At 41.6% G+C, this 26,409-nt stretch overlaps 1 protein-coding gene and 1 pseudogene across 1 annotated transcript; one reads left to right on the plus strand and one right to left on the minus strand.

Moving 5' to 3' along the window:
- Nucleotides 1-4,911: 4,911 nt before the first annotated feature.
- On the minus strand, nucleotides 4,912-5,470 carry LOC115848553 (mitochondrial calcium uniporter regulator 1 pseudogene; annotated as a pseudogene).
- Nucleotides 5,471-14,370: 8,900 nt separating this feature from the next.
- LOC115848552 (olfactory receptor 5B21) lies at nucleotides 14,371-24,906 on the plus strand. The gene is given in 3 exon segments (XM_030849339.1): nucleotides 14,371-14,592; nucleotides 23,916-24,059; nucleotides 24,061-24,906. Coding segments are annotated over 3 exon segments (1,212 nt in total).
- The last annotated feature ends 1,503 nt before the right edge of the window (nucleotides 24,907-26,409 follow it).

The following is a 26,409-nucleotide window of genomic DNA, read 5'->3' on the forward strand; positions in this document are numbered from 1 at the left end:
TTTTTGCTGGGGAATTGTACTACGCAGCTTGCCTTAAACCAGACTAGATCATTTCCAGAGTTAGGGGCAGGACTAAGTTTCTAAAAACACAGGGGCTCTGTGGAGGAGATGTGAATATTGAAAAATCTGGGTACTGGTAAAAAGAGGGCAATCTTGAATTTATATGACTCTATGTTCAAAAACAAAAATATTAAAGAGCTTCTGAGTTTCAAGATAATATGGAAGGTAAACTAGATCTTTCCAGTGCCCTGAGGGAACATGCCTGAGAACTTCACAGGATGTTAAAGCAGAGGAGAGCCAGGAACAGAATGTTAAAAGCAACATATGGCAGAGATACTGACCTTCCCTAGGCCCTGGGGGTGGGGCGGGGCACGGCATTAAGAAACATCAAAAAGCAGCTTCAGTGTGAGACTCTGAGAAGGGAGATCTTCTAGCTGAAATAAAGGTGAGAAGGAGTGACAACTCTCTCTAGGGGCAAGTGTCTCAGGTGTGAGCAGGTCCTTAATAAGGGCAGACGTGGCAGCCACTAAAATATGAAACTAAAAAGGTGACTACTTACCCTCAAAATATTGTGGAGGTTGTGTTATTAGGTAAAACTCTCCATCAGGGCAGCATGTAAGTGCAACCCAGAGGTCAAAGGGGAAATGGAAACCTACTGGGATCCCCTGGAGGAGGAAGAAGGAATTCTCAGATCAGTGCTGGTGCTTGTGTTGTGCTGGTTACAAATGTATAATTTTGCCCAGAGGCAGCAATGTCTCAATCTATTCGGTAAAATACTGTTAACGTAGGAGGTTCCTCCTCCCCAGTTACGGTAAATGCATAGTGTTTAAATCAACTTCCTGTGAAAAGACATCTCGTGACTGTATTTAGGTTGACAGGCCATGGATTCTGATACTTGCATAGACATGCTGGCATCCTGGTGAGAGCAATCCATCTTGCCTCCCTATTTTAGGTATCACCAAATCTCAACAAATACTGCATTCTAGGAATAACATTTCTGCCTGGGAAAACTATCCCAATTCCAGTGAGAGATATCTCAGATCACGGGTGTAAATGATACAACTCCTATAGCTGAGAATGACCAAATCAAGAAATCAGACAGGACTTTACTTCCTGTAAACTTTAACTCAGAGTTGGTGAGACAATTTGATTTTGGATTTTATTGCCCTTGGACTTTGATATGCTATGTTGCATTATATGACGGGGCTAACTTGGGATATGAAACAGAATGGAAGTACATTTCTCAGCACCATTTTTGTTCAGTCTAGTTTCTCCACAAGGAACTGCACGGCTCCCATGTTTCAGTCCAGGTGCTTAGGTGGGGCTGACTTTACGCTCAGCTCCAAGTCTCAGGCCTGACCAGTAAACGTTCTTTGTTCTTCTGGATCAAGGTGATTGGATCAGGGGTAGATATGTGACCCTAGCAAAGCCAATCAGATTGCTCCCCAGGACCTTCCCTGGACTTATTGGGAAAGAGGCCCCTGTTTTGTTTAGGATTCTGGCTCGGAGGATATTAAAAGCCCTTTGCTGCTGAGAAGTAGTATCTTTAGCATCACTTGGGGAGCCTGAGAACAGAGCCTACATGGAAGAAAGTAGAGAGAAATAATGGAGAGGCAATGTCTTCTTTTTTTTTGAGCCACTCAGTCTTAGCATATCAGCATCTTAGCGTCAGACTGGGAAGCTGTAACTTTTCTTTTTTTGCTTCAGCCTATTTGAGTTGGAATTGTGTCACCAATTAATTGAGTAAGCAGAACAGACATATTCTTCCTTTTGTAAACTTAAAGTATTGTGAATAAATGAACGAATAAACTCTATAGTGGTACAGAATGTACACTGCATGTCACCATGAAAAACAAATAGACCAAAAAACTATCTGCTCACTGCCCAGTACTTTTTACATTAGAGCACAGTGAAATGCTGTATTTTAAGTCCGAGGCATCCTGTGCATAGCTCATATATTTAGAAAACAAACTTCTTGTTCCTGTCCAATTTGTTAGTAAAGTTGAGTAATGTGTATCAATATCACTAAGGGGGCAGAAAAGAGGGAAGGGTGCTGCCATCCTCTGAGATGCAGAAATGTATTGAAAGTCGTGTTATATAAGCTCCTTAGTCTAGTGCCCCTGCATAGAAAATGAGCAGATCTTTAATGTTACCGTAATGCTGTGTATTTGTAGTGAAAAATAGTTCAAAAAACTTGATGCCTTACTTGCAAACAAAAAAGGAAAAACATTGGAAAATTATAAGAGAATTATATTTACCTTTACCCGAAAGTTGGTACTTGAAGAAAATTGGGTTTATGAGAGCTTGAGGAAGAAAAAGAAGACATTTATAGAGATGCTGAGAGGAGATTGTAGGGATGCTTTTTAGTGCTCTGGAGGTTGAGGGTGATGGTTTTCATCATGTCCAATGACACTGGGAAAATGTGACTTTCCCTGTCTGGTGCCCTTGCATTTTCAGATATGAGTTAGGAAATATCGGAGGCTCAAAAATAAGGTGGGGGAGCTTAGAGAGAGAGACGTTTTCCTAAAATAATCTGAACATTTTGAAAGAGAGGGAAAGAAGGAGGGGAGAAAGTTATGGGATACACAAGAGAACTTGTGAGTTGGACAAGGTGAAATTTCCAGAGCTTCCAGTAAAGAAGGAAACATGGGGAAACAAGAAGGGTGACGTACAACACACTCTGTGGGGAACAGTGGTTGTAATGGGGATCCTGTCACTCAGTTAATTCCCTTATGCAAATTGCCTGGGGACACTACCTTTCATCCTGGAGTGTCTTTTAGTTTGGGTTTTCCTAGAAGTGGACCCTGAGACTAGAATTCGTGTGCAATAGTCTATTTAGGAGGGTGTTGCTGGATGTACAGGTGGCGGGGGGCGAGGGCATGAGACAGCAAAGGACCAATTCAGCGTTCGTTAATGAACAGGTTGCTGCTGGGGAAGTTGGAGCTCAACACTCATCGTGACCTCTGAGGTTAATTGTAGACCACATGGGATGCCAGCTAGTCCCCCCCCACCCCACCTCTGCCTCCCTCTATGCAAGCTGGACATGCTTCTGACCAAAGAAAGCCTTTAGTCTGAGTCACAGGTGCTTGCAGTAGGAAGCATCAGCGTGCCCCTGGCCATGAGTACCACCAGATATGGAAACTTAGAGCATCTGTTGGGGAAAGTTATAAGGAGGTAAGCATGTAAGAAAAAATTCACTGGAAAGGTCTTCGAGTCACTGATGATCACATTTGGAATGGGTCGTAAGCCATTTGTTTGCAGAATTTGAAAATGTTCTCAGTTCTAGAAAGCTTAATGCATTACACTAGCTTACAGCTAGTGTAGTAATGGTGGAGGGGACTTAGGGAGGAAGAGAGTGGGCAATGGGATTATTATTTCCGTTTTACCTATGGAAAAATGATCAATTACATGAATCGGCCAAGATCACTCAATTTTAGTGATAGCATTAGAACCAGGCCAATGTCTGTTTAGTATCCCTTGCCTGGGACACTTTCTCTTAGGCTTCACTTCAACAGTGTAAAATACATCTCAGAAATATGTCCCATGAGGTGAATTTTCAAGGGATGAGTGAGGGCACCAGGGCAGGAAGGGTGATCCAGTGGTGCAACCTATGTTGTTTAGGGGTATAGTGGCAAGAACTGTAGCCTTGGTATCAGACAGACCCAAGTTCACAGGCCAATTGTACCACTTACAAATTATGTAAACATTAGTTAAGCTATTTATCTTCTCCGAACTTCAGTTTCATAATATACTCAGTGTGGGTAATAATACCTCCCACGTGGGTTTGCTGTGAGGATTAACCAAGATAATAAGTGCGAAAGAGCTTTGTAAACCTCCAAGAACCATACATGAAAGGCATTAACAAAATAGTCCAAGAGATATGCAAGGAAGTCAGTATAGCTTCCCTCTGCAGAATTTCCATGGAGACTGTGAAACCATGGCAGGCTTTTAGTTGTTTTTGGATGATTTTAGAAATCTTTTTTAGGGATAAGGATGAAAGCTGATGGAATTGAAAATGCTGGGAGATTAGGAGAAGAGCTTCAGTGTGAGCTAATAATCTTCCTTTGCAGCAACATATTGACAAAGTAATGCTCAAGACAGAATGATTTCCATGGCACAGGAAATCCATCCAGTTAGCTGCTTCCCCTAGATAGAAAACAGCGAACCCAGGTTAAGGAAGCAGAAAGAACCAAGGGAAAAGAGTTCAGGAACCTTCCAAGGCCATGATGTTCACTGCCTGTCAATGGCTTAACCATAATTCAAGGGAAATTCTCAGGCATCATTATTACTTGTATTAGTTTTGCCAGAGGTGCTATACCAAAACACCACAGACTGGATGACTGAAACAGCAGAAATTTATTTTCTTATAGTTCTAGAGGCTGGAAGTCCAAGATCCAGGTGTCGACAGGTTTGGCGTCTCCTAAGTTCTCGTTCCTTGTCTCGCTGATGGCCACCTTCTCTCAGTTGTCCTCACGTGTCCTTTCCTCTGTGCATGTGTCTCCCTGGTGTCTCCGCCTCTTCTTATAAGAACAACAGCCCTTTTGGATTAGGGTCCCACCCTTATGGCCTCATTTAATCTAAATTACCGCTTTGAAGGCCCTATCTCCAAACACAGACACATTGGGAATTAGGGTTTCAACACATAGATTATTTTTTCTTTCAATTGAAGTATAGTTGACTTACAATGTCGCATTAGTTTCAGACAAACAGCAAAGCAACACATGGACTTTGGTGGGACACAATTCAGTTCATAATATTACTTAAAAGGATACAGTGGCAGAGATATAATTCCACATGCTTTCTGGTCATAAGCTTGGTGGCTTCACTCTGTTATCTAATTCCAAACTCATCAACAGGCAAATGTTGATCCTTTTTTTTTCTTGATCTTTTTTTTTTTAAATAGGCGCTTTATTATAAACATAGGTCATAAAGTCCCAGACTTACCATTAGCCACATAAATATAGATCCTGCTCACTGTTTAATATTATCAAGCTTGTACAACTTTAGCATGGTTTTGAGGCCAGCAACCTCAGTGTCTATCTAAGTGGGGGTCTGATCTTGCTGAGATGTAATATCACTATTTCTGTTCTCATTACCAGCAGCTTTCTTTTGTTCAATGAATACAGTTCTTTGATTCTGCTCTTTTCTACACTGAAATCTAATTTTGTATCTCTTCTGATTTTTATTACTTCATCCATAACTTGTTTTAATTGATATAGTTCAAGTTTCATTTTCTCATTTTCTGCTTTGAAGGATGGAAATTTGCTCCTCTTCATAATAATCATATCCTTTTTCACATTAGCAACCTGAGACATTATCTGCTGAAGAATGATGTCCTGCTACATCTTGGTGACATATCTTTGTAGATGAGATCCATGTTGGCCTCCATGATCTTGACCAATGCAGATGCAACGATTTCTGCTTGTCGAGTAGTAAACCCATTTCCTTCAAGTAAACACACTAAGGCATGGGTTTATGGCTCATTTGGGACTGATGTATTTGAACTTTAGTTAAAATATGGTGACAGCTTTTATTTTACAATTTTTTATTTTATTTATTTATTTGTTTATTTTATTTTTTGGCTGTATTAGGTCTTTGTTGCTGTGCATGGGCTTTTCTTTATAGTTGTGGCAAGCAGGGGCCACTCCTCGCTGGGGTGCGTGGGCTTCTCATTGAGGTGGCTTCTACTGTCGCAGAGCACAGGCTCTAGGCACGTGGGCTTCAGCAGTTGCAGCTCACGGGCTCAGTAGTTGTGGCATGTGGGCCCTAGAGGGTGCGGGCTTCAGTAGTTGTGGCTCGCGGGCTCTAGTAGTTGTGGCTCGTGGGCTCTAGAGCACAGGCTCAGTAGGTATGGCACACGGCTTCGTTGCTCCGTGGCATGTGGGATCTTACCGGACCGGGGCACGAACCCGTGTTCCCTGCATCGGCAGGCGGACTCTCAACCACTGCACCACCAGGGAAGCCCTGGGGACAGCTTTATGATGTGGGTCTTGACTTCAGGTGTAGGCTTCTGTCCAGCTCTACTGCTTACTAGTTCTGTTACCTTGTGCAATATCATTTGACTTTTTATCATCTCTTTGTTCATTCACTCAGTGGACATGAACATCTCTTTTGAGATATATTGTGGAAACTAAAGCTGCGTTAGAAGGGTAGCTCTAAGGATGATCAGAGTTGAGAAGTATTTTTTGGATGTTTGTGTGCTGAGAGGACGAAGGTCACAGAGATGGCGATATTGGAGGCTTAAGATGAATAAGGTAATCAAACTAGATACAACAGGGGACAGATGAGATGGAGGCTGAGATGAGGTGTTATCCTCAGGAATAAGGATGGTCCATCTTCTCGGAGTTTACATATGCAAATGTGCTGTGATACAGCCGATGGCTGTTGGTTTCCTCTTTAAAGGCAAGGGGGAGATATATTTCAAAGCACCAGTTTAAACTGTTTATTTTTCACTAACAAAGAAGCCCTCAGGGTTTGCAAATCTACAAATAGATAATTTTCCATTTTTATTAATGAGAAGCATACAGTGCTTTTTAACATTACCACGTCTGGTGATCGGAATGTTAGTTTGGTGAGTTAAAGACAAATAAATTTGCCCTAAGTGAGCTCCTCAAATGACATCCCTGTTCCTAGTCCAATTTCTTAAATAGAAAATCAGGTAGGATTTGCATAATTTGGTAGGCAGTTACTGTTTACAGGACTGTTCTAGGTTCCAGGGGAAAACCTAAGATAGTAAGACTTAGTCTCTGTCTTCAAGGAGCTTACAGTCTAGGCAGAGTCACACATTCAGCCCTAATATGAGCTTGTCCATACGGGAGGGTTTCTTCCTTGGGAGCAGAGGTCAGGGCAGTGAAAGACGAAGGACCTACAGGTGGGAAACGTGGAAGTATTTGGTTCTGGGAAAGGAAACAAAAGGAGGAAATTTGGAAAAGTGATATAAAGCGAAGGAGGCACACATATTTCTCAGAACCTCAGAAAAACTTCATGGTAGAGAAGGCTCTAATTTGAATCTTCACGTGGAAGCAGGAAAAGAAAACTGGGGCATTCCAACCTGGGGCAGGGCTGTGGGGCAGGGCGGAGAAGCATGAAGTAAGGCAAAGGGGAAAATATGCCTGATATGGTAGGTGGAGAAAAGAGCTCCTTTATTGAGGATCTAAGGTGTGCCTTTCTGGGTGTGCGTGGATAAAGTAGGATACTTGGTAGTAATAAAGAGAATGAACATAATCACACTACTCTATATAAAACAGATAATCAACAAGGACCTACTGTATAGCACAGGGTACTCTCCTCAATATTCTGTAATAACCTATACGGGAAAAGAACCTGAAAAAAATGAATATATGTATATGTATAACTGAATCACTGCTGTACACTGGAAACTAACACAATATTGTAAATCAGCTCTACTCCAATATAAAATAAAAATTAAACTAAAAAAAGGAAGAGAAATAAAACTGCAAAGGTTGGTTGGGGCTAGTTTGCTTTGAATGTCAGGCTGGAGAGGCTGCACATTAATCTGTAGGCAACATGCAAGTCATCGAAGTTGTGAACTTGGTGGGTTGAATGGAGAATGCAAGGCAGAGGGAGGTGTGACCACGCATGAGGTGAGGTTCCAAGCTTCTCACGCACGCTCCATTGTCCCACCAGATTTTATCTACAAAATACATATTTGAAGATAAAATTATTAATAATTTGAAGATGACAACTGCAGAGCATTAAACCCCAAGGATGGGGCCCTTCTGAGCATGGGTCCCCATGTGACTACACTAGATGCATGTCTGTGAAGCAGGGTCTGGAGGGGCCTTTAAGAATATTGCTTCAGGGGCTTCCGGGAAGATGGCGGAAGAGTAAGACGCGGAGATCACCTTCCTCCCCACAGATACACCAGAAATACATCTACACGTGGAACAACTCCTACAGAACACCTACTGAACGCTGGCAGAAAACCTCAGACCTCCCAAAAGGCAAGAAACCCCCCACATACCTGTAGGGCAAAAGAAAAAAGAATAAACAGAGACAAAAGGATAGGGACGGGACCTGCACCAGCGGGAGGGAGATGTGAAGGAGGAAAGGTTTCCACACACTAGGAAGCCCCTTCGCGGGCAGAGACTGCAGGTGGCGGAGGGGGGAAGCTTCGGAGCCACGGAGGAGAGCGCAGCCACAGGGGTGCGGAGGGCAAAGCGGGGAGATTTCCGCACAGAGGATCAGGACCGACCGGCACTCACCAGACCGAGAGGCTTGTCTGCTCCCCGCCGGGGCGGGCAGGGCTGGGAGCTGAGGCTCGGGCTTCGGTCGGATCCCAGGGAGACGACTGGGGTTGGTGGCGTGAACACAGCCTGCAGGGGGTTAGTGCGCCACGGCTAGCCGGTGGGGAAGTCCAGGAAAAAGTCTGGACCTGCGGAAGAGGCAAGAGACTTTTTCTTCCCTCTTTGTTTCCTGGTGCGCGAGGAGAGGGGATTTAAGAGCGCTGCTTAAAGGAGCTCCAGAGACGGGCGCGAGCCGCGACTAAAAGCGCGGACCCCAGAGACGGGCATGAGACGCTAAGGCTGTTGCTGCCGCCACCAAGAAGCCTGTGTGCGAGCACAGGTTACTATCCACACCCCGCTTCCGGGGAGCCTGTGCAGCCCGCCACTGCCAGGGTCCTGGGATCCAGGGACAACTTCCCCAGCAGAACGCACGGCGTGCCTCAGGCTGGTGCAACGTCACGCTGGCCTCTGCCGCCGCAGGCTCGGCCCGCATCGTGCCCCTCCCTCCCCCAGCCACCCCGGCCTGAGTGAGCCAGAGCCCCCAATCAGCGACTCCTTTAACCCCGTCCTGTCTGAGCGAAACACAGACGCCTTCCAGCGACCTACACGCAGAGGCAGGGCCAGATCCAAAGCTGAGCCCCTGGGAGCTGTGCGAACAAAGAAGAGAAAGGGAAATCTCTCCCAGCAGCCTCAGAAGCAGCGGATTAAAGCTCCACAATCAACTTGATGTACCCTGCATCTGTGGAATACATGAATAGACAACGAATCATCCTAAATTGAGGAGCCGTGTGGATGAAAGGCTCTTGGTGCTGCAGTCAGGAGTCAGCGCTGTGCCTCTGAGGTGGGAGAGCCAACTTCAGGACACTGGTCACCAAGAGACCTCCCAGCTCCACATAATATCAAATGGTGAAATCTCCCAGAGATCTCCATCTCAACACCAGCACCCAGCTTCACTCAATGACCAGCAAGCTACAGTGCTGGACACCCTATGCCAAACGAGTAGCAAAACAGGAACACAACCCCACCCATTAGCAGAGAGGCTGCCTAAAATCATAATAAGTCCACAGACACCCCAAAACACACCACCAGACGTAGACCTGCCCACCAGAAAGACAAGATCCAGCCTCATCCACCAGAACACAGGCACTAGTCCCCTCCACCAGGAAGCCTACACAACACACTGAACCAACCTTAGCCACTGGGGACAGACACCAAAAACAACGGAAACTACGAACCTGCAGCCTGCAAAAAGGAGACCTCAAACACAGTAAGATAAGCAAAATGAGAAGACAGAAAAACACACAGCAGATGAAGGAGCAAGATAAAAACCCACCAGACCTAACAAATGAAGAGGAAATAGGCAGTCTACCTGAAAAAGAATTCAGAATAATGATAGTAAAGATGATCCAAAGTCTTGGAAATAGAATGGACAAAATGCAAGAAACATTTAACAAGGACCTAGAAGAACTAAAGATGAAACAAACAACGATGAACAACACAATAAATGAAATTAAAAATACTCTAGATGGGATCAATAGCAGAATAACTGAGGCAGAAGAACGGATAAGTGACCTGGAAGACAAAATAGTGGAAATAACTACTGCAGAGCAGAATAAAGAAAAAAGGATGAAAAGAACTGAGGACAGTCTCAGAGACCTCTGGGACAACATTAAACGCACCAACATTCGACTTATAGGGGTTCCAGAAGAAGAAGAGAAAAAGAAAGGGACTGAGAAAATATTTGAAGAGATTATAGTTGAAAACTTCCCTAATATGGGAAAGGAAATAGTTAATCAAGTCCAGGAAGCACAGAGAGTCCCATACAGGATAAATCCAAGGAGAAATATGCCAAGACACATATTAATCAAACTGTCAAAAATTAAATACAAAGAAAACATATTAAAAGCAGCAAGGGAAAAACAACAAATAACACACAAGGGAATCCCCATAAGGTTAACAGCTGATCTTTCAGCAGAAACTCTGCAAGCCAGAAGGGACTGGCAGGACACATTTAAAGTGATGAAGGAGAAAAATCTGCAACCAAGATTACTCTACCCAGCAAGGATCTCATTCAGATTTGATGGAGAAATTAAAACCTTTACAGACAAGCAAAAGCTGAGAGAGTTCAGCACCACCAAACCAGCTCTACAACAACTGCTAAAGGAACTTCTCTAGGCAAGAAACACAAGAGAAGGAAAAGACCTACAATAACGAACCCAAAACAATTAAGAAAATGGGAATAGGAACATACGTATCAATAATTACCTTAAATGTAATTGGACTAAATGCTCCCACCAAAAGAAACAGATTGGCTGAATGGATACAAAAACAAGATCCATATATTTGCTGTCTACAAGAGACCCACTTCAGACCTAGGGACACATACAGACTGAAAGTAAGGGGATGGAAAAAGATTCCATGCAAATGGAAACCAAAAGAAAGATGGAGTAGCAGTTCTCATATCAGACAAAATAGACTTTAAAATAGAGACTATTAGAAGAGACAAAGAAGGACACTACATAATGATCAAGGTATCTTTCCAAGAAGAAGATATAACAATTGTAAATATTTATGCACCCAACATAGGAGCACCTCAATACATAAGGCAAATACTAACAGCCATAAAAGGGGAAATTGACAGTAACACATTCATAATAGGGGACTGTAACACCCCAAATTATTTCAGATCAGAAATAAATGAAAAAGAAACGAAGGAAACGATAGCAAAGATCAATAAAACTAAAAGCTGGTTCTTTGAGAAGATAAACAAAATTGATAAACCACTAGCCAGACTCATCAAGAAAAAAAGGGAGAAGACTCAAATCAATAGGATTAGAAATGAAAAAGGAGAAGTAACAACTGACACTGCAGAAATACAAAAGATCATGAGAGATTACTACAAGCAACTCTATGCCAATAAAATGGACAACCTGGAAGAAATGGACAAATTCTTAGAAATGCACAACCTGCAAGACTGAATCAGGAAGAAATAGAAAATATGGACAGACCAATCACAAGTAATGAAATTGAAACGGTGATTAAAAATCTTCCCACAAACAAAAGTCCAGGACCAGATGGCTTCACAGGTGAATTCTATCAAACATTTAGAGAAGAGCTAACACCCATCCTTCTCAAACTCTTCCAAAATATAGCAGAGGAAGGAACACTCCCAAACTCATTCTACGAGGCCACCATCACCTTGATAACAAAACCAGACAAGGATGTCACAAAGAAAGAAAACTACAGGCCAATATCACTGATGAACATAGATGCAAAAATCCTCAACAAAATACTAGCAAACAGAATCCAACAGCACATTAAAAGGATCATACACCATGATCAAGTGGGGTTTATTCCAGGAATGCAAGGATTCTTTAATATACGCAAAACAATTAATGTGATAAACCATATTAACAAATTGAAGGAGAAAAACCATATAATCATCTCAATAGATGCAGAGAAAGCTTTCGACAAAATTCGACACCCATTTATGATAAAAACCCTCCAGAAAGTAGGCATAGAGGGAACTTTCCTCAACATAATAAAGGCCATATATGACAAACCCACAGCCAACATCATCCTCAATGGTGAAAAACTGAAAGCATTTCCACTAAGATCAGGAAGAAGACAAGTTTGCCCACTCTCACCACTCTTATTCAACATAGTTTTGGAAGTTTTAGCCACAGCAATCAGAGAAGAAAAGGAAATAAAAGGAATCCAAATCGGAAAAGAAGAAGTAAAGCTGTCACTGTTTGCAGATGACATACTATACATAGAGAATCCTAAAGATGCTACCAGAAAACTACTAGAGCTAATAAATGAATTTGGTAAAGTAGCAGGATATAAAATTAATGCACAGAAATCTCTTGCATTCCTATACACTAATGATGAAAAATCTGAAAGTGAAATCAAGAAAACACTCCCATTTACCATTGCAACAAAAAGAATAACATATCTAGGAATAAACCTACCTAAGGAGACAAAAGACCTGTATGCAGAAAATTATAAGACACTGATGAAAGAAATTAAAGATGATACAAATAGATGGAGAGATATACCATGTTCTTGGATTGGAAGAATCAACATTGTGAAAATGACTCTACTACCCAAAGCAATCTACAGATTCAGTGCAATTCCTATCAAACTACCACTGGCATTTTTCACAGAACTAGAACAAAAAATTTCACAATTTGTATGGAAACACAAAAGACCCAGAATAACCAAAGCAATCTTGAGAACGAAAAACGGAGCTGGAGGAATCAGGCTCCCTGACTTCAGACTATACTACAAAGCTACAGTAATCAAGATAGTATGGTACTGGCACAAAAACAGAAAGTTACATCAATGGAACAGGATAGAAAGCCCAGAGATAAACCCATGCACATATGGTCACCTTACCTTTGATAAAGGAGGCAGGAATGTACAGTAGAGAAAGGACAGCCTCTTCAGTAAGTGGTGCTGGGAAAACTGGACAGGTACATTTAAAAGTATGAGATTAGATCACTCCCTAACACCGTACACAAAAATAAGCTCAAAATGGATTAAAGACCTAAATGTAAGGCCAGAAACTATCAAACTCTTAGAGGAAAACATAGGCAGAACACTCTATGACATAAATCACAGCAAGATCCTTTCTGACCCACCTCCCAGAGAAATGGAAATAAAAACAAATGGGACCTAATGAAACTTCAAAGCTTTTGCACAGCAAAAGAAACCATAAACAAGACCGAAAGACAACCCTCAGAATGGGAGAAAATATTTGCAAATGAAGCAACTGACAAAGGATTAATCTCCAAAATTTATAAGCAGCTCATGCAGCTCAATAAGAAAAGAACAAACAACCCAATCCAAAAATGGGCAGAAGACCTAAATAAACATTTCTCCAAAGAAGTTATACAGACTGCCAACAAACACATGAAAGAATGCTCAACTTCATTAATCATTAATGCAAATCAAAACTACAATGAGATATCATCTTACACCAGTCAGAATGGCCATCATCAAAAAATCTAGAAACAGTAAATGCTGGAGAGGGTGTGGAGAAAAGGGAACCCTCTTGCACTGTTGGTGGGAATGTAAATTGATACAGCCACTGTGGAGAACAGTATGGAGGTTCCTTAAAAAACTAAAATTAGAACTACCATATGACCCAGCAATCCCACTACTGGGCATATACCCTGAGAAAACCATATTTCAAAAAGAGTCATGTACCGAAATGTTCATTGCAGCTCTATTTACAATAACCAGGAGATGGAAACAACCTAAGTGTCCATCATCGGATGAATGGGTAAAGAAGATGTGGCACATATATACAATGGAATATTACTCAACCATAAAAAGAAACGAAATTGAGCTATTTGTAATGAGGTGGTTAGACCTAGAGTCTGTCATGCAGAGTGAAGTAAGTCAGAAAGAGAAAGACAAATACCATATGCTAACACATATATATGGAATTTAAGGGAAAAAAATGTCATGAAGAACTTAGGGGTAAGACAGGAATAAAGACACAGACCTACTAGAGAGTGGACTTGAAGATATGGGGAGGGGGAAGGGTAAGCTGTGACAAAGCGAGAGAGAGGCATGGACATATATACACTACCAAACGTAAAATAGATAGCTAGTGGGAAGCAGCCGCATAGCACAGGGAGATCAGCTCTGTGCTTTGTGACCGCCTGGAGGGGTGGGATAGGGAGGGTGGAAGGGAGGGAGACGCAAGAGGGAAGAGATATGGGAACATATGTATATGTATAACTGATTCACTTTGTTATAAATCAGAAACTAAAACACCATTGTAAAGCAATTATACTCCAATAAAGATGTTAAAAAAATATTGTTTCATTAGAATGGAGGTGGAAATAGTTGAGGCTATGGTGCAGTAGACTGAGGATAGGATGGGAGATGATGTAGATGATAACTGTAAGGGTAGAAGGAGGGATATTCATAGAGCATAAGGGTCTATTAGGGTGGAAGAAAGCCTTTTGAGAGTTTTGGGGAAAGGATAGGTAAATTAAGCATGCTTGCGGACACATGGATTAAGAGCAAGTAAGAGAAGGTATGAAGGATGGGACTAATTGCTACAGTAAAGATCTCACAAGAGTAAGTAAAGATTGTATCAACGGTATAGATGGAGGGGGTGGGAAAAGAAGAGGGCAAGGTCCGAGCTAGGAAGGCAGAAGGCAGCCTGAATTTAGATGGAGTGGCTGATGTGACATTAACATCAGGTGGCCCCCAACTTAGTAAAGAAGATGATGTCATCCGCGGAGAGTGCAGATACCTCAGTGGGGCTGAGGACTCAAGAGAAGTTCGGGAAATTCTGGGGAAATTGATGGATGGAAATGAGTCAGGAGTCTTAGAGCACGGGTTTCAATTATGCTGTTAATCAGCGGCGTGGCTTTAGGCTGATCACTTCATCTCTATGAACCTGTTTATTCCTCGATAAAATTATATATTTACAAGATAACACATAGTTATACAGTGTTCAGTATTCTAAGTACTTTACATCTGTTCACTTAATTCTCACAACAATCCCATAATGAGAAAGAGAGGAATGGAGAGGCTAAGTGACTTGTCTGAGCCATCCAGGCAGTGGTGGGAGAGCTGGGGTTTGAACCCGTGCATCTAGCTCTAGGGACTGTACTTATCACCTCTGAGCCATGGTGTCTTGGGTACCTTAACACCTAGTGATCTCTTAAGTCTTAAAAGGTGCTGACATCCCATGTGTCCATAAAACTAACTTTTTTAGATGGACTGGTAGCTTCTTCACTCTTCTTGTAACCCTCGCAGGAAAGGCTTGCAATGGCCGCAAGGTGGCAGCATTAACTCAGAGATACCTGGCCTTGAACTAACCCCGAAGTCAGAATTGGCCCCTTTCTTCCCCTTTATTTTTCTCAAACCCCAAAGTATACTTATTTGAAGGTGAAGTCACAGCTTGATCTTGTGAGGAGCCCAACGGTGAAGGAGCCACAGAAGTCAAAGCAGAAGTATCCCCATAGGAATGAAGAACCTTTGAGAGGGAAGAGGAAGAAGATAAATCCAGGAGCACGAGGAAATGATGAGTTATCCGTTTAGTAAGCAGCTGATTCTGGGTCTCTCACTCGCCAAGAGCCAGTACTATTCCATTTTACCATGTTAATAATCTTCATTTTAAGAAGTTTAATTTTTTTAGAATATTAAATGCAGATAAAGGAGAGTACTAAATTATTTTATAGAGTCAGATGTTTTGGCTAGATTGTCACAGTTGTTAGATGTTGGACCTACAAGGTGAAGTTTTCTCTTTCCTTCTCTCTCTTTCCTTTCTCCCCCTTCCCCTTCCCTCTTCTCTTTTCTTCTTCTTCTTCTTCTTCTTCTTCTTCTTCTTCTTCTTCTTCTTCTTCTTCTTCTTCTTCTTCTTCTTCTTCTTCTTCTTCTTCTTCTTCTTCTTCTTCTTCTTCCTCCTCCTCCTCCTCTTCCTCTTCTTCTTCTTCTTCTTCTTCTTCTTCTTCTTCCTCCTCCTCCTCTTCCTCTTCTTCTTCTTCTTCTTCTTCTTCTTCTTCTTCTTCTTCTTCTTCTTCTTCTTCTTCTTCTTCTTCTTCTTCTCCTTCTTCTTCTCCTTCTCCTTCTCCTTCTCCTCCTCCTCCTTCCTCTTCCTCTTCTTCCTCTTCTTCTTCTTCCTCTTCTTCCTCCTCCTCCTCTTCTTCTTCTCCTTCTTCTTCTTCTTCTTCTTCTTCTTCTTCTTCTTCTTCTTCTTCTTCTTCTCTTCTTCTTCTTCTTCTTCCTCCTCTTCTTCTTCTCCTTCTTCTTCTTCTTCTTCTTCTTCTTCTTCTTCTTCTTCTTCTTCTTCTTCTTCTTCTTCTTCTTCTCTTCTTCTTCTTCCTCCCCTTCTTCTCCTTCTTCTTCTTCCTCCTCTTCTTCTCCTTCCTCTTCTTCCTCTTCCCCTTCTGCTTCTTCTTCCTCCCCTTCTTCTTCTTCTTTCTCTTCTTCTTCTTCTTCCTCTTCCTCTTCTTCTCCTCCCCCTCCTCCTCCCCCTCCTCCCCTCCTCCTCCTCCTCCTCCTCCTCTCTTTTTAATCTTTCTCCCCCTTTCTCTCCCTCTTTCTCTCTCCATCCTCCCTTTGGTTGTTGTAGTGATCAAATAAAATAACAATGAGGAAAGTCTAGTCCTTGGGTTGGATGTGTGGGTCAGAAGATTAGATCCTACAAAATTTGAAGAGTGGTGCAAAAACATCCTTGGCCTCTTAACACCTAGCTTGCTACTTACTTGGCCACTTCTTATTTTACCAAAAAAACTTAAATTTATTCTAACAGAAATTTTTTTATAAAAGGAAAAGAAAAATTGTAAATAAGCTTCACTTTTGTAGCTGACTCTATTGGAACATGCATTTGTGAGTCCCTGTGGGAAGCAGGACCCTTTTCTGGATTCTGAGAGCAGCCCTGTTCTTCTACACTGATTCCCAAAAGGAGCAGTAGAGCACGGTGTAAAACTATGTAGACTTTAAGTCAGACAGACTTGAGCATCTCCTTACTCCCTGGAGTGACAAGCTGCTCCAAGTTTGTGTGTTGTATCCCTTGCTCTAGTCTTGGAATCAGTCAGTTCTCCAAGGAGTTCCTTTTATTGGAGATTATTATTAGAAACCAAGATTAGGGTGTTAGGTATATACTGAAGTTTTCACAACTGTAAAACTGGAAAGATAATATCAATACATTTCTCATAGAGTTGGGTGAACAGTAAGTGAAAAAACACACTCATATAGTACTTAGCAAGGGCTGAAACATAGGAAGCATCCAATATGTGATCATTCAGTAGGGGCTGGAAGAGAAGACTGCTTCCTGTAAGCTCCATGCTAAAGCGCATTTAAAATCAAGTTGATTGGAAAAAAATTTCATGAAACTGTTTTGATCCATAAAAGTCCTTGTAACTTGAGGTTCCTTAGAGATGGATTTAGGCAAATGGAAATTTTGATGAAGTCTCTCATCTGTATTTAAAATTAGAAATTTTGGGCTTCCCTGGTGGCGCAGTGGTTGGGAGTCCGCCTGCCGATGCAGGGGACGCAGGTTCGTGCCCCGGTCCGGGAGGATCCCACATGCCGCAGAGCAGCTGGACCCGTGAGCCATGGCTGCTGAGCCTGCGCGTCTGGAGCCTGTGCTCCACAACGGGAGAGGCCACAACAGTGAGAGGCCCGCGTACCGCAAAAAAATAAATAAATAAAATAAAATAAAATTAGAAAATTTAATTTCTAATTTTAAATATAGATGAAATTAAAATGAAAATTAGAAATTTTAATTTTAAATAAAAATGAAATGAAAATGAAAATTTCTCCCCGTTTAGTCTTAGAGAAAGTACCAAATCCCACATTCTCACAGGACGTCTTCTATAGGCTGAGTGGGGATGGCTGGACCCTGCAGCTCCTTTGAAGGCATTTTTGATGGAACTTGATCACCAATCATTTTAGCCCTTGCTTGAAGGCCTGGAGCTCCCCCTGGGCCTTTAAGCCTTTCCACATCACAATAATGTTTCATTCCCTCAGGAAAGTGGTGGGTTTTTTGGGGGTTTTTTTTTGTTTTTTTTCTTAGTTGTCTTTTTTTTAACATCTTTATTGGAGTATAATTGCTTTACAATGGTGTGTTAGTTTCTGCTTTATAACAAAGTGAATCAATTATACCTATACATATGTTCCCATATCTCTTCCCTCTTGCGTCTCCCTCCCTCTCACCCTCCCTATCCCACCCCTCTGGGTGGTCACAAAGCACCGAGCAGATCTCCCTGTGCTATGTGGCTGCTTCCCACTAGGTATCTATTTTACATTTGGTAGTGTATATGTATGTCCATGCCACTCTCTCACTTTCTCCCAGCTTACCCTTCCCCCTCCTCATATCCTCAAGTCCATTCTCTAGTAGGTCTGCATTTTTATTCCCGTCTTGCCCCTAGGTGGGAATGTAAATTGATACAGCCACTATGGAGAACAGTATGGAGGTTCCTTAAAAAACTAAAATTAGAACTACCATAAGACCCAGCAATCCCACTACTGGGCATGTACCCTGAGAAAAGCATAATTCAAAAAGAGTCATGTACCACAATGTTCATTGCAGCTCTATTTACAATAGCCAGGACATGGAAGCAACCTAAGTGTCCATCGACAGATGAATGGATAAAGAAGATGTGGCACATATATACAATGGAATATTACCCAGCCATAAAAAAAAACGAAATTGAGTTATTTGTAGTGAGGTGGATGGACCTAGAGGCTGTCATACAGAGTGCAGTAAGTCAGAAAGAGAGAAACAAATACCATATGCTAACACATATATATGGAATCTAAGAAAGTGGTGTTTTGATCACTCGTTTGCATGTTACTGAGCTCTGGATTGGGGTTGAGCCCCTCCAGAGGCTCCCACATCTACGTAGATGCCAGCTTCTGGATGATTCCAGGCCTCTCATACAGTGTGGTACCTCTCAAGCTCTGAAGCAACTGCAATCGCAGCTGAACTGCTTTTACACTTACTTCGTAGCCTCAGGAAATCTTCTACGCTTTGAAATCTGAGGTCTTTTCTGAACAGCTTTTCTTTTCCTTTGCAGGCTTCAAAACCCCCGTAGTTGAAGGCAGTTACGAATTAAGGTCTCAGAATTACCAAGGAACTAGGTATGTTTTCCCTGACTTTTTTTTTTTTTCAACATTCTTCGTACTGTGGGTAAAAATAATGGGGTTTTTTTTAAGGAGAAAGGGGCTCAGAAGTAGGTATAAAAAAAGGACTCAGTTCCATTTTCCCCACTTTCCTCTGCCACATGAAAAACTGAGACAGTGAACCTCTCCTAGGTAATTTTTGGGTCATCTTTTCTTAAACAGAAACTGACAGTCATTTCTAGGTAGAATGCTGCTACCAGCTGGTGTTAATAAAGTCTGGGACTCAAGTTCATAGGACTGACCAATAGTTTTTCAAAATATTTTTTTGTTGAAGTATAGTTGATTTACAATGTTGTGCCAGTTTCTGGTATACAGCAAAATGATTCAGTTATAGATACATATATTATATATAATATATATATGTATATATAATATATAAATATATATGACCTTGTCATTTATCTATTTTATATAGAGATAAATATTTTATATTTTGTATCTGTTAATCCCAAACTCCTAATTTATCCCTCCCCCACCTCCTTTCCCCTTTGGTAACCATAAGTTTGTTTTCTATTGATTGACGGATAGTTTAATGAAAAGATAAATTAGTTTGTATTGAGCATCCACCATAGACCACACAGTGGCTAGATTTTCTCATATTTTATCTTCCTTAATTCTTTATTGTCTCTTTTTTCGTGGAATTTAGTCTTACGGTTTTCCGTTGAGATTCTTCTTTTGGAAATCCCCCAATGGGATGTGATGGCTGAGGGTGGTTCTTCAAACACCTTTAGAAACAATTTTGATAACACTTTTATTTTCAGATTATCTATCTTGGTGGTTTCTACTTTTATAATTCCTTAATCCTTGAAGTTTTTTTGTTTGTTTGTTTTGGTTTTTTTTTTTTTTTGCGGTACGCGGGCCCCTCACTGTTTGCGGCCTCTCCCGCTGCGGAGCACAGGCTCCGGACGCGCAGGCTCAGCGGCCATGGCTCACGGGCCCAGCCGCTCCGCGGCACGTGGGATCCTCCCGGACCGGGGCACGAACCCGTGTCCTCTGCATCGGCAGGCGGACTCTCAACCACTGCGCCACCAGGGAAGCCCCAATCCTTGAAGTTTTAATGGTTTTCAGTTTTCAACACACTTTCTTATTTGTTATTTATTTATTTAGCCACGCCACACGGCTTGTGGGATCTTAATTCCCTGACCAGGGATCGAACCCGGGCCCTCGGCAGTAAAAGTGCATAGTCTTAACCACAGACCGCCAGGGAATTCCCTCATATTTGTTATTTATTAAATAAAGCAGTTGATCACAGGCTACCTTTAAATATTTTCTTTAAATGTCTACTTTTTTTCTGATATTTATTTTAGGCCTATGCAGAAAAGCTTGGCCTTTGTAGGACTTTGGTGGGAGGGAACACAGCAGCAGTGGCAGCAATGGGATTTAGATTCAGGCCTTCAGGGGTGGTGCCGGGCAAAGCAAAGCTTTCCTCTCTCTGCCCTGACTCCAAGTTCTCTTTGCTGCTCTGGATCCAGACACATTTATTAATAGTGACACAATGCATAATAGAAAGTGTTGCCCATCAAGAGAACACAGAAATACTTTGAAGGTTAATTGATAGTATATGAAGATGGCAGTCTGGGGCAATTCAACATAGGGAGTGCATGATAACTGTTAGAAATCAGACCTACAGCTTAGGTACGTATAATTGGGTGGTCAGTATTAACCGTGAAAATGGATTAAATAAGCATTTGAGAAGATGTTTTGGAATAGAATTCAGAAGTCAGCTGCCTTTCATTTTTGGAGTTTTTCTGCGTCGTTTACCCTACCTTGTGTTGGGGAAGAGGTTGGTTTATGAAATAGGAAGGTGAGTATCTCTTTAGTTGAAGGACCACAGTACTTGGCAAGCAGTTCTCCCATCCTAGGCTCCCCCACCAATGAGCAGCAATAATTGGCTGGAATACTAGATCTTGAACTAACTGCTTTATCTCACCAAGTCTCAGTTTCTTCATATATATACATCTACACATGAATATGGGTCTGTAATATATGTGTATGCTGTAAAATATATAATATACATAACTCATGGAATTGTGACTTAGTAAACCATGAACACAAATAGAGTTTTATAATCTCTAGAACAGTGGTTCTCCACCAGGGATGACCCTGTGGACGTCTGGGACACTTGGCAGTATCTGGAGACGTTGTTGTTTGTCACAGCTGGGGAAGGGAGTATGCTCCTGGCTTCTAGTGGATAGAGGCCAGGGATACTGCTAAAGCTCCCACAATGCACTGGACAGCCTTTCCCCTGCCTCACCCCCGCCTGCAACCAAAGAACTGTCCAGCCCATAATGTTTTTCTTAAATTAATTTTTATTGGAGTATAGTTGATTTACAATGTTGTGTTAGATTCTGCTGCACAGCAAAGTGAATCAGTTATACATATATCCACTCTTTTTTAGGTTCTTTTCTCATATAGGTCATTACAGAGTATTGAATAGAGTTCTCTGTTATACAGTTGGTCCTTATTTACTTACCTATTTTATATATAGTAGCATGTATATGTCAATCCCAATCTCCCAATTTATCCCTCCCCCTCCGTGTTTCCCCCTTGGTAACCGAAAGTTTGCTTTCTACATTTGTGACTCTAATTCTGTTCTGTAAATAAGTTCATTTGTACCATTTTTAAAGATTCCACGTATAAGCGATACCATGTGATATTTGTCTTTTTCTGTCTGACTTTCTTCACTCAGTATGACAAGCTCTAGGTCCATCCGTGTTGCTGCAAATGGCATTATTTCATTCTTTTTTTAATCCAGCACGTAATGTTAATAGTGATGAGGTTGATGGGTCCTGCCCTGGGGCTTTGTACAGATATTGCAGTTAAGAGGTCCCAGGTTCCTAATATATATCAGGAAACTGCCTGTCATAGATGATAGGATATTGTGTCTGCTAAATTATAGAGTACACACACATGACAAAAGTCGAAAGGAAAAAAAGAAAAAAGAAGGACTGGCTAAATGTAATGAAAGAGCTGCTGGTTGGAAAGTTAATTGACACATTACTGAATGGAAATCTGTCAATAAGCAAAAGAAGGAAAAAAATATAAAATGCTAGGAATTTATCTTAAGGAAAAAGAAAGGGGCATGAGAGGACATCTACAAGGGTATTCCCTGGAGCACTGTTTATAAAGGTGGAAAATGGAAACCAGGACTGGAGTTTTATCATGCTTCCTGACCAATAGCATTTCCAAACTGGCTGAGCCAGTCTTGTGATACCAGCTGCGACACTCGTGTGTGTGTAATCGTCATCTGAACATGACAGGCTGGGCTGTCTCCATTTGTGGTATAAAAAAGGCTCCTTACCAATCTGATCACTGCACTTGCAGATAACCAAGGTCAGGCAGAGCTGAAGCCTTTTCTCCCTTAAATCCCTTCTTTTTCCCCTTTCTCTCTTCCTCTGTCAGAGACTGTTGTCACCCATTCTGCCACCGGGGACAGGAAAAACCTATAAGGCACATCAGACTGAGGGAAAACAATAGGCGAGAGAGACAGGTCACTAGAATTAGGACACAAGTCTTGCTCCAGGCCTGCCCAGCCCCAGTCTCACTGTTAATTCTGAATATTTTTTATACTACGAGTCTTAGCTAATATGTTGGCAGAAAAGGTGGACCCAGCTAGACAAGAGAACAAGAAGCTGTTTGTGGTGGGGTTAGTTAGCATGAAAAATGTTTAAACACTTTGCTATTGATGTTCTAATTAATTCACCAATATTTAGGTGTGTGATCAAGGGGTCATGGTAGGCTGGGCGGTTGCTCAGCTAATTGTGCGAATCACTCAGGTCTCAAGTGCTTTGGGAGAGCAGAGAAGGGAGAACTTAATTGTAATCAGGATCAATAACAAAGACTTCTGATAGGAAGTGGAGAGGTATAATCTCAATTTAAATATATAAAGATAAAATGCAATTGAATTACTGTTGAGGGATAAACTTCTAAAGACATTAAAACTGTGGTTAAGAGCTTTGGATTTGATATCAGAGAGACCAAGGTTTTAATTCCACTTTCAAGACTTACCAGTTATGTGACTTTGGGCGATATTTTTCTCTTCTTCTCTTCTTCTCCTTCTTCTTCTCTTTTTTCTTCTCCTTCTTCCTCTTCTTCCTCCTCCCCCCTTCCTCCTCCTACACCCCCTCCTTCTTCTTCATCTTATTATTATTACTATTATTTCATCATAATAGCTCTCCAGTCTTCATCTAAAAGCTACTAGATTTTAGGAGCCGATAGTAGCCAGAACAAAGAGACCAAGTATAAAATATACTGACAACTGGAAACAATCTAAGTCAAAAGCAAAGCTCCATTTTCATATTTTATATCATGGGGCATTGTTGGAAAAGGTGAACATTTTGAAATAAGAGTATCGTATATACTCCTTGGGTATATTTTGCACAGTTTACACATTTATACAGTTTCTCCTTGTGTAAAATGAGGAAACTAATATGATCAACCCCAAAGAGTTGGTTTGAGGATTAAATAAATTAACTTCAAGTAAAGCTCTTGGAGCAGTGCCTGGCATACAGTAAGCTCTTACTATGCTTAGTACCATATAATTCTATTGGCATACGGGAAATCTCTGTAGAGGCTATACTCTTAGGAGTAGAATAAAAAAACAAGGAATGAGGGATTTATACTTTTTACTTCATGCTATTCTCTTTTTGATTTTTTAAAAACGGAATAAACAAAATCTTAAAAGCTAGGCTACAAGACATATCATATTTTGTTTCCTATGATGTAAACAGGTAGAATAATTCAAGCTCTGAGCGTATGGACATTGGGTTCAGAAGTATAAGGATGTGAATTTAACTCTGACCCCTACTAATTAGGTTATTCTCGTCAATATTAAGCTCCCAAGAAAGTAGACATAATAGTACTTATCTCACAGGAGTAAATGCTGTAATGTAATAGAAGGGTCTAGCAGGTGCCTTACACAGAGTACTTTCTCAATATATCTTAGTTTTCTATTTTTATATCATCCCTCTATACTTCCATCTGTTTCACTGGCTCCTCTCCTTTAATTGCCAGGCTAAATTGAAGTTAACCTCAGTGGAGAATAGCACAGAAGCAACAGAGTTCATCCTCTTGGGATTCACAGATGACCCCAACCTCCAGGTTCCCCTCCTCCTGGTATTTTTGTTCATCTACCTCATCACTTTGGTTGGGAATCGGGGGGATGGTGCTGGTCATCTACTCAGACTCCCACCTCCACACTCCAATGTACTTCTTCCTCAGCAACCTTTCCTTTGTCGATCCGGGTCACTCATTAGCCGTAGCTCCCCAGACGGTGGCTGCACTGCACTCGGGAAACAAACTCATCTCCCACAATGGATGTGCTCCTCAGTCCTTCTTCTTTGTGGGTTTTGCCACCGTCAAGTGCTACCTCCTGGCCTCCACGGCCTGTGACCCCCGTGCAGTGCTGTGTAGGCCCCTTCATTACACCAGCACCATGATAGCAGGTGTGTATGCCCTCCTGAGGATGGGCTCCTATGTCTGTGGCTTCCTCAATGCCTGTGGCTTCCTCAATGCCTGCATCCACTCAGCAGACACCTTCAGACTCTCCTTCTGTGGTTCAAATGAGATGAATCACTTTTTCTGTGAAGTCCCTCCACTCCTGGCTCTCTCGTGCTCCAACACAGGCATGAGCAAGCTGGTGGCCTTCTTTGTCGTGGGCTTCAATGTCTTTTTCACCCTCTTGGTCATCCTCATCTCTTACTTCTTCATATACATGGCCGTTTGACGGAGGCGTTCTGCGGAAGGAAGGAAGAAAGCCTTCTCCACCTGTGCGTCCCATCTCACGGCCATCTCCATTTTCTATGGAACAATCATCTTCATGTACTTACAGCCCAGCTCCACCCAGTCCATGGACATGGACAAAATAGCATCTGTGTTTTACACGGTGGTGATTCCCATGCTGAACCCCTTGGTCTACAGTCTTAGGAACAAAGAAGTGAAACATACTCTCTGGAAAATACTCAACAAACTTAATTCCCAGTCTTTAAGTGTGAGTAGGAAGTAGGCAGGTAACTAAGGGATAAACCTTCCCCCCAGACCTAGATGCCACCTCAACTTTTGAGGTTTGGCAGATTTCATTTCTTTCTTCTCCAAGAACAGTGGTTACTTCTGCTGTTAGGAAAAGTGGTAAAAAAAAAAAAAGCAGCCCTTTGAAATGTCTCACTCAGAAAAATAACCTTATATTTAGTGAACAACACCCTGGGATGTTTAAACTCTTTCCTGCATTAGTTTCCCGACACGGTTTAAAGCAGAAGATCAAAGCATAAATTGAGTGCACTGACTTTCCCTCTCCCTATTTTAATTGGAAAAAATTTTCCATTTGTTATTAAAACGTGGTGTAAGGACTACATCTTCATTGAATAATAGTTGTCAACTGGAAGGCACAGCCTTATGCTTTTCGTTTCTTTGATCCGTGAGTTTGAAAGTTAAAGTGTCTAATGCTGACAAACGATGTTTCAATATTTTTAATAACGTCTCAAAGAAGGTTGTAATTGAAAGGACAAGGCACTGGACCAAGAGTCAGGTGACCCAGTATGAAATCCTTCTAACCCCGATCCTTCTGTGCCCACTCTCATTCCCGTCCTCACTCATAGATTGTGTACTTTTGTCTTCTCCATCTCCTTCTGTTAAAGTGTTAGGACAACTTTGGTAGAAAACAATAAGCCACCTTGTGTATGTATGTTTCCTTAGATAAATTGTTTAAACTTTAACCTGAATAAGTATATCCCTTTTTAGAGTTCCTGCACTCTGTTCTATGCTTTTGGCCTTGGTCTAACATAATAACCAAAACTTACAGAAGGTTTAAAGAAAAAACTTTTTTTCCAGGGGCCTTGAGAAGGGATATTTGTCTTCTGAATTACATGCTTGCATTTCTCGTCATCCTTAAGTTTGGTGGATCTATTATGAATTCACACAATAGATTTTTGTGCCCTCCTTGCTTCTGTTTTTTCAAAAATTCAGTTCACCTCTGGATCCCTGTTCTATTCAGATGTTCTGTAATTAGATGCAGCAAAAATTAAAAAGCCTGTGTTAGTGTACTTCTTAAGATGGGAATGGCCTGATGGTGCACAACACAAGTCTACCTTCAGGTCTTGTTTCCTGAGCTAAGTTGTGTGAGCGGATGTGTGTGGGTGGGAAGGGAGCGGTGATTCATTTCACTTCTCACATATCAACTGCTTGATGTTTACAGCTACGATTAGTCTACGCTGCCACATATTTCATGATTTCAAGATCTCTAAAAACAATTTTTTTTTTATCTTAAATGTGAAAACCAGAAATCTTGGTGGGCTAAATCAGGGAGCTTAGAAGGTCATATTAGTTTCGAGATGATCAAACTCCATTACGCACAGGGCAGCCTTGGTCTGAAGAGGGTTGATCATGGGTCTTGTGGAGAGAGAAGCAAAGAGGGACATTAGGCTGACCTGTAGGAAAAACTTTCTCAAGCACATGGTCACCATCACCTAAAGGGATTGGGAGCTTCTTCTGGATCCAAGGCCTTGACAACCTA

Source organism: Globicephala melas, chromosome 8 (genome assembly GCF_963455315.2).
Source record: "Globicephala melas chromosome 8, mGloMel1.2, whole genome shotgun sequence".
Classification (NCBI taxonomy): Eukaryota; Metazoa; Chordata; class Mammalia; order Artiodactyla; family Delphinidae; genus Globicephala; species Globicephala melas.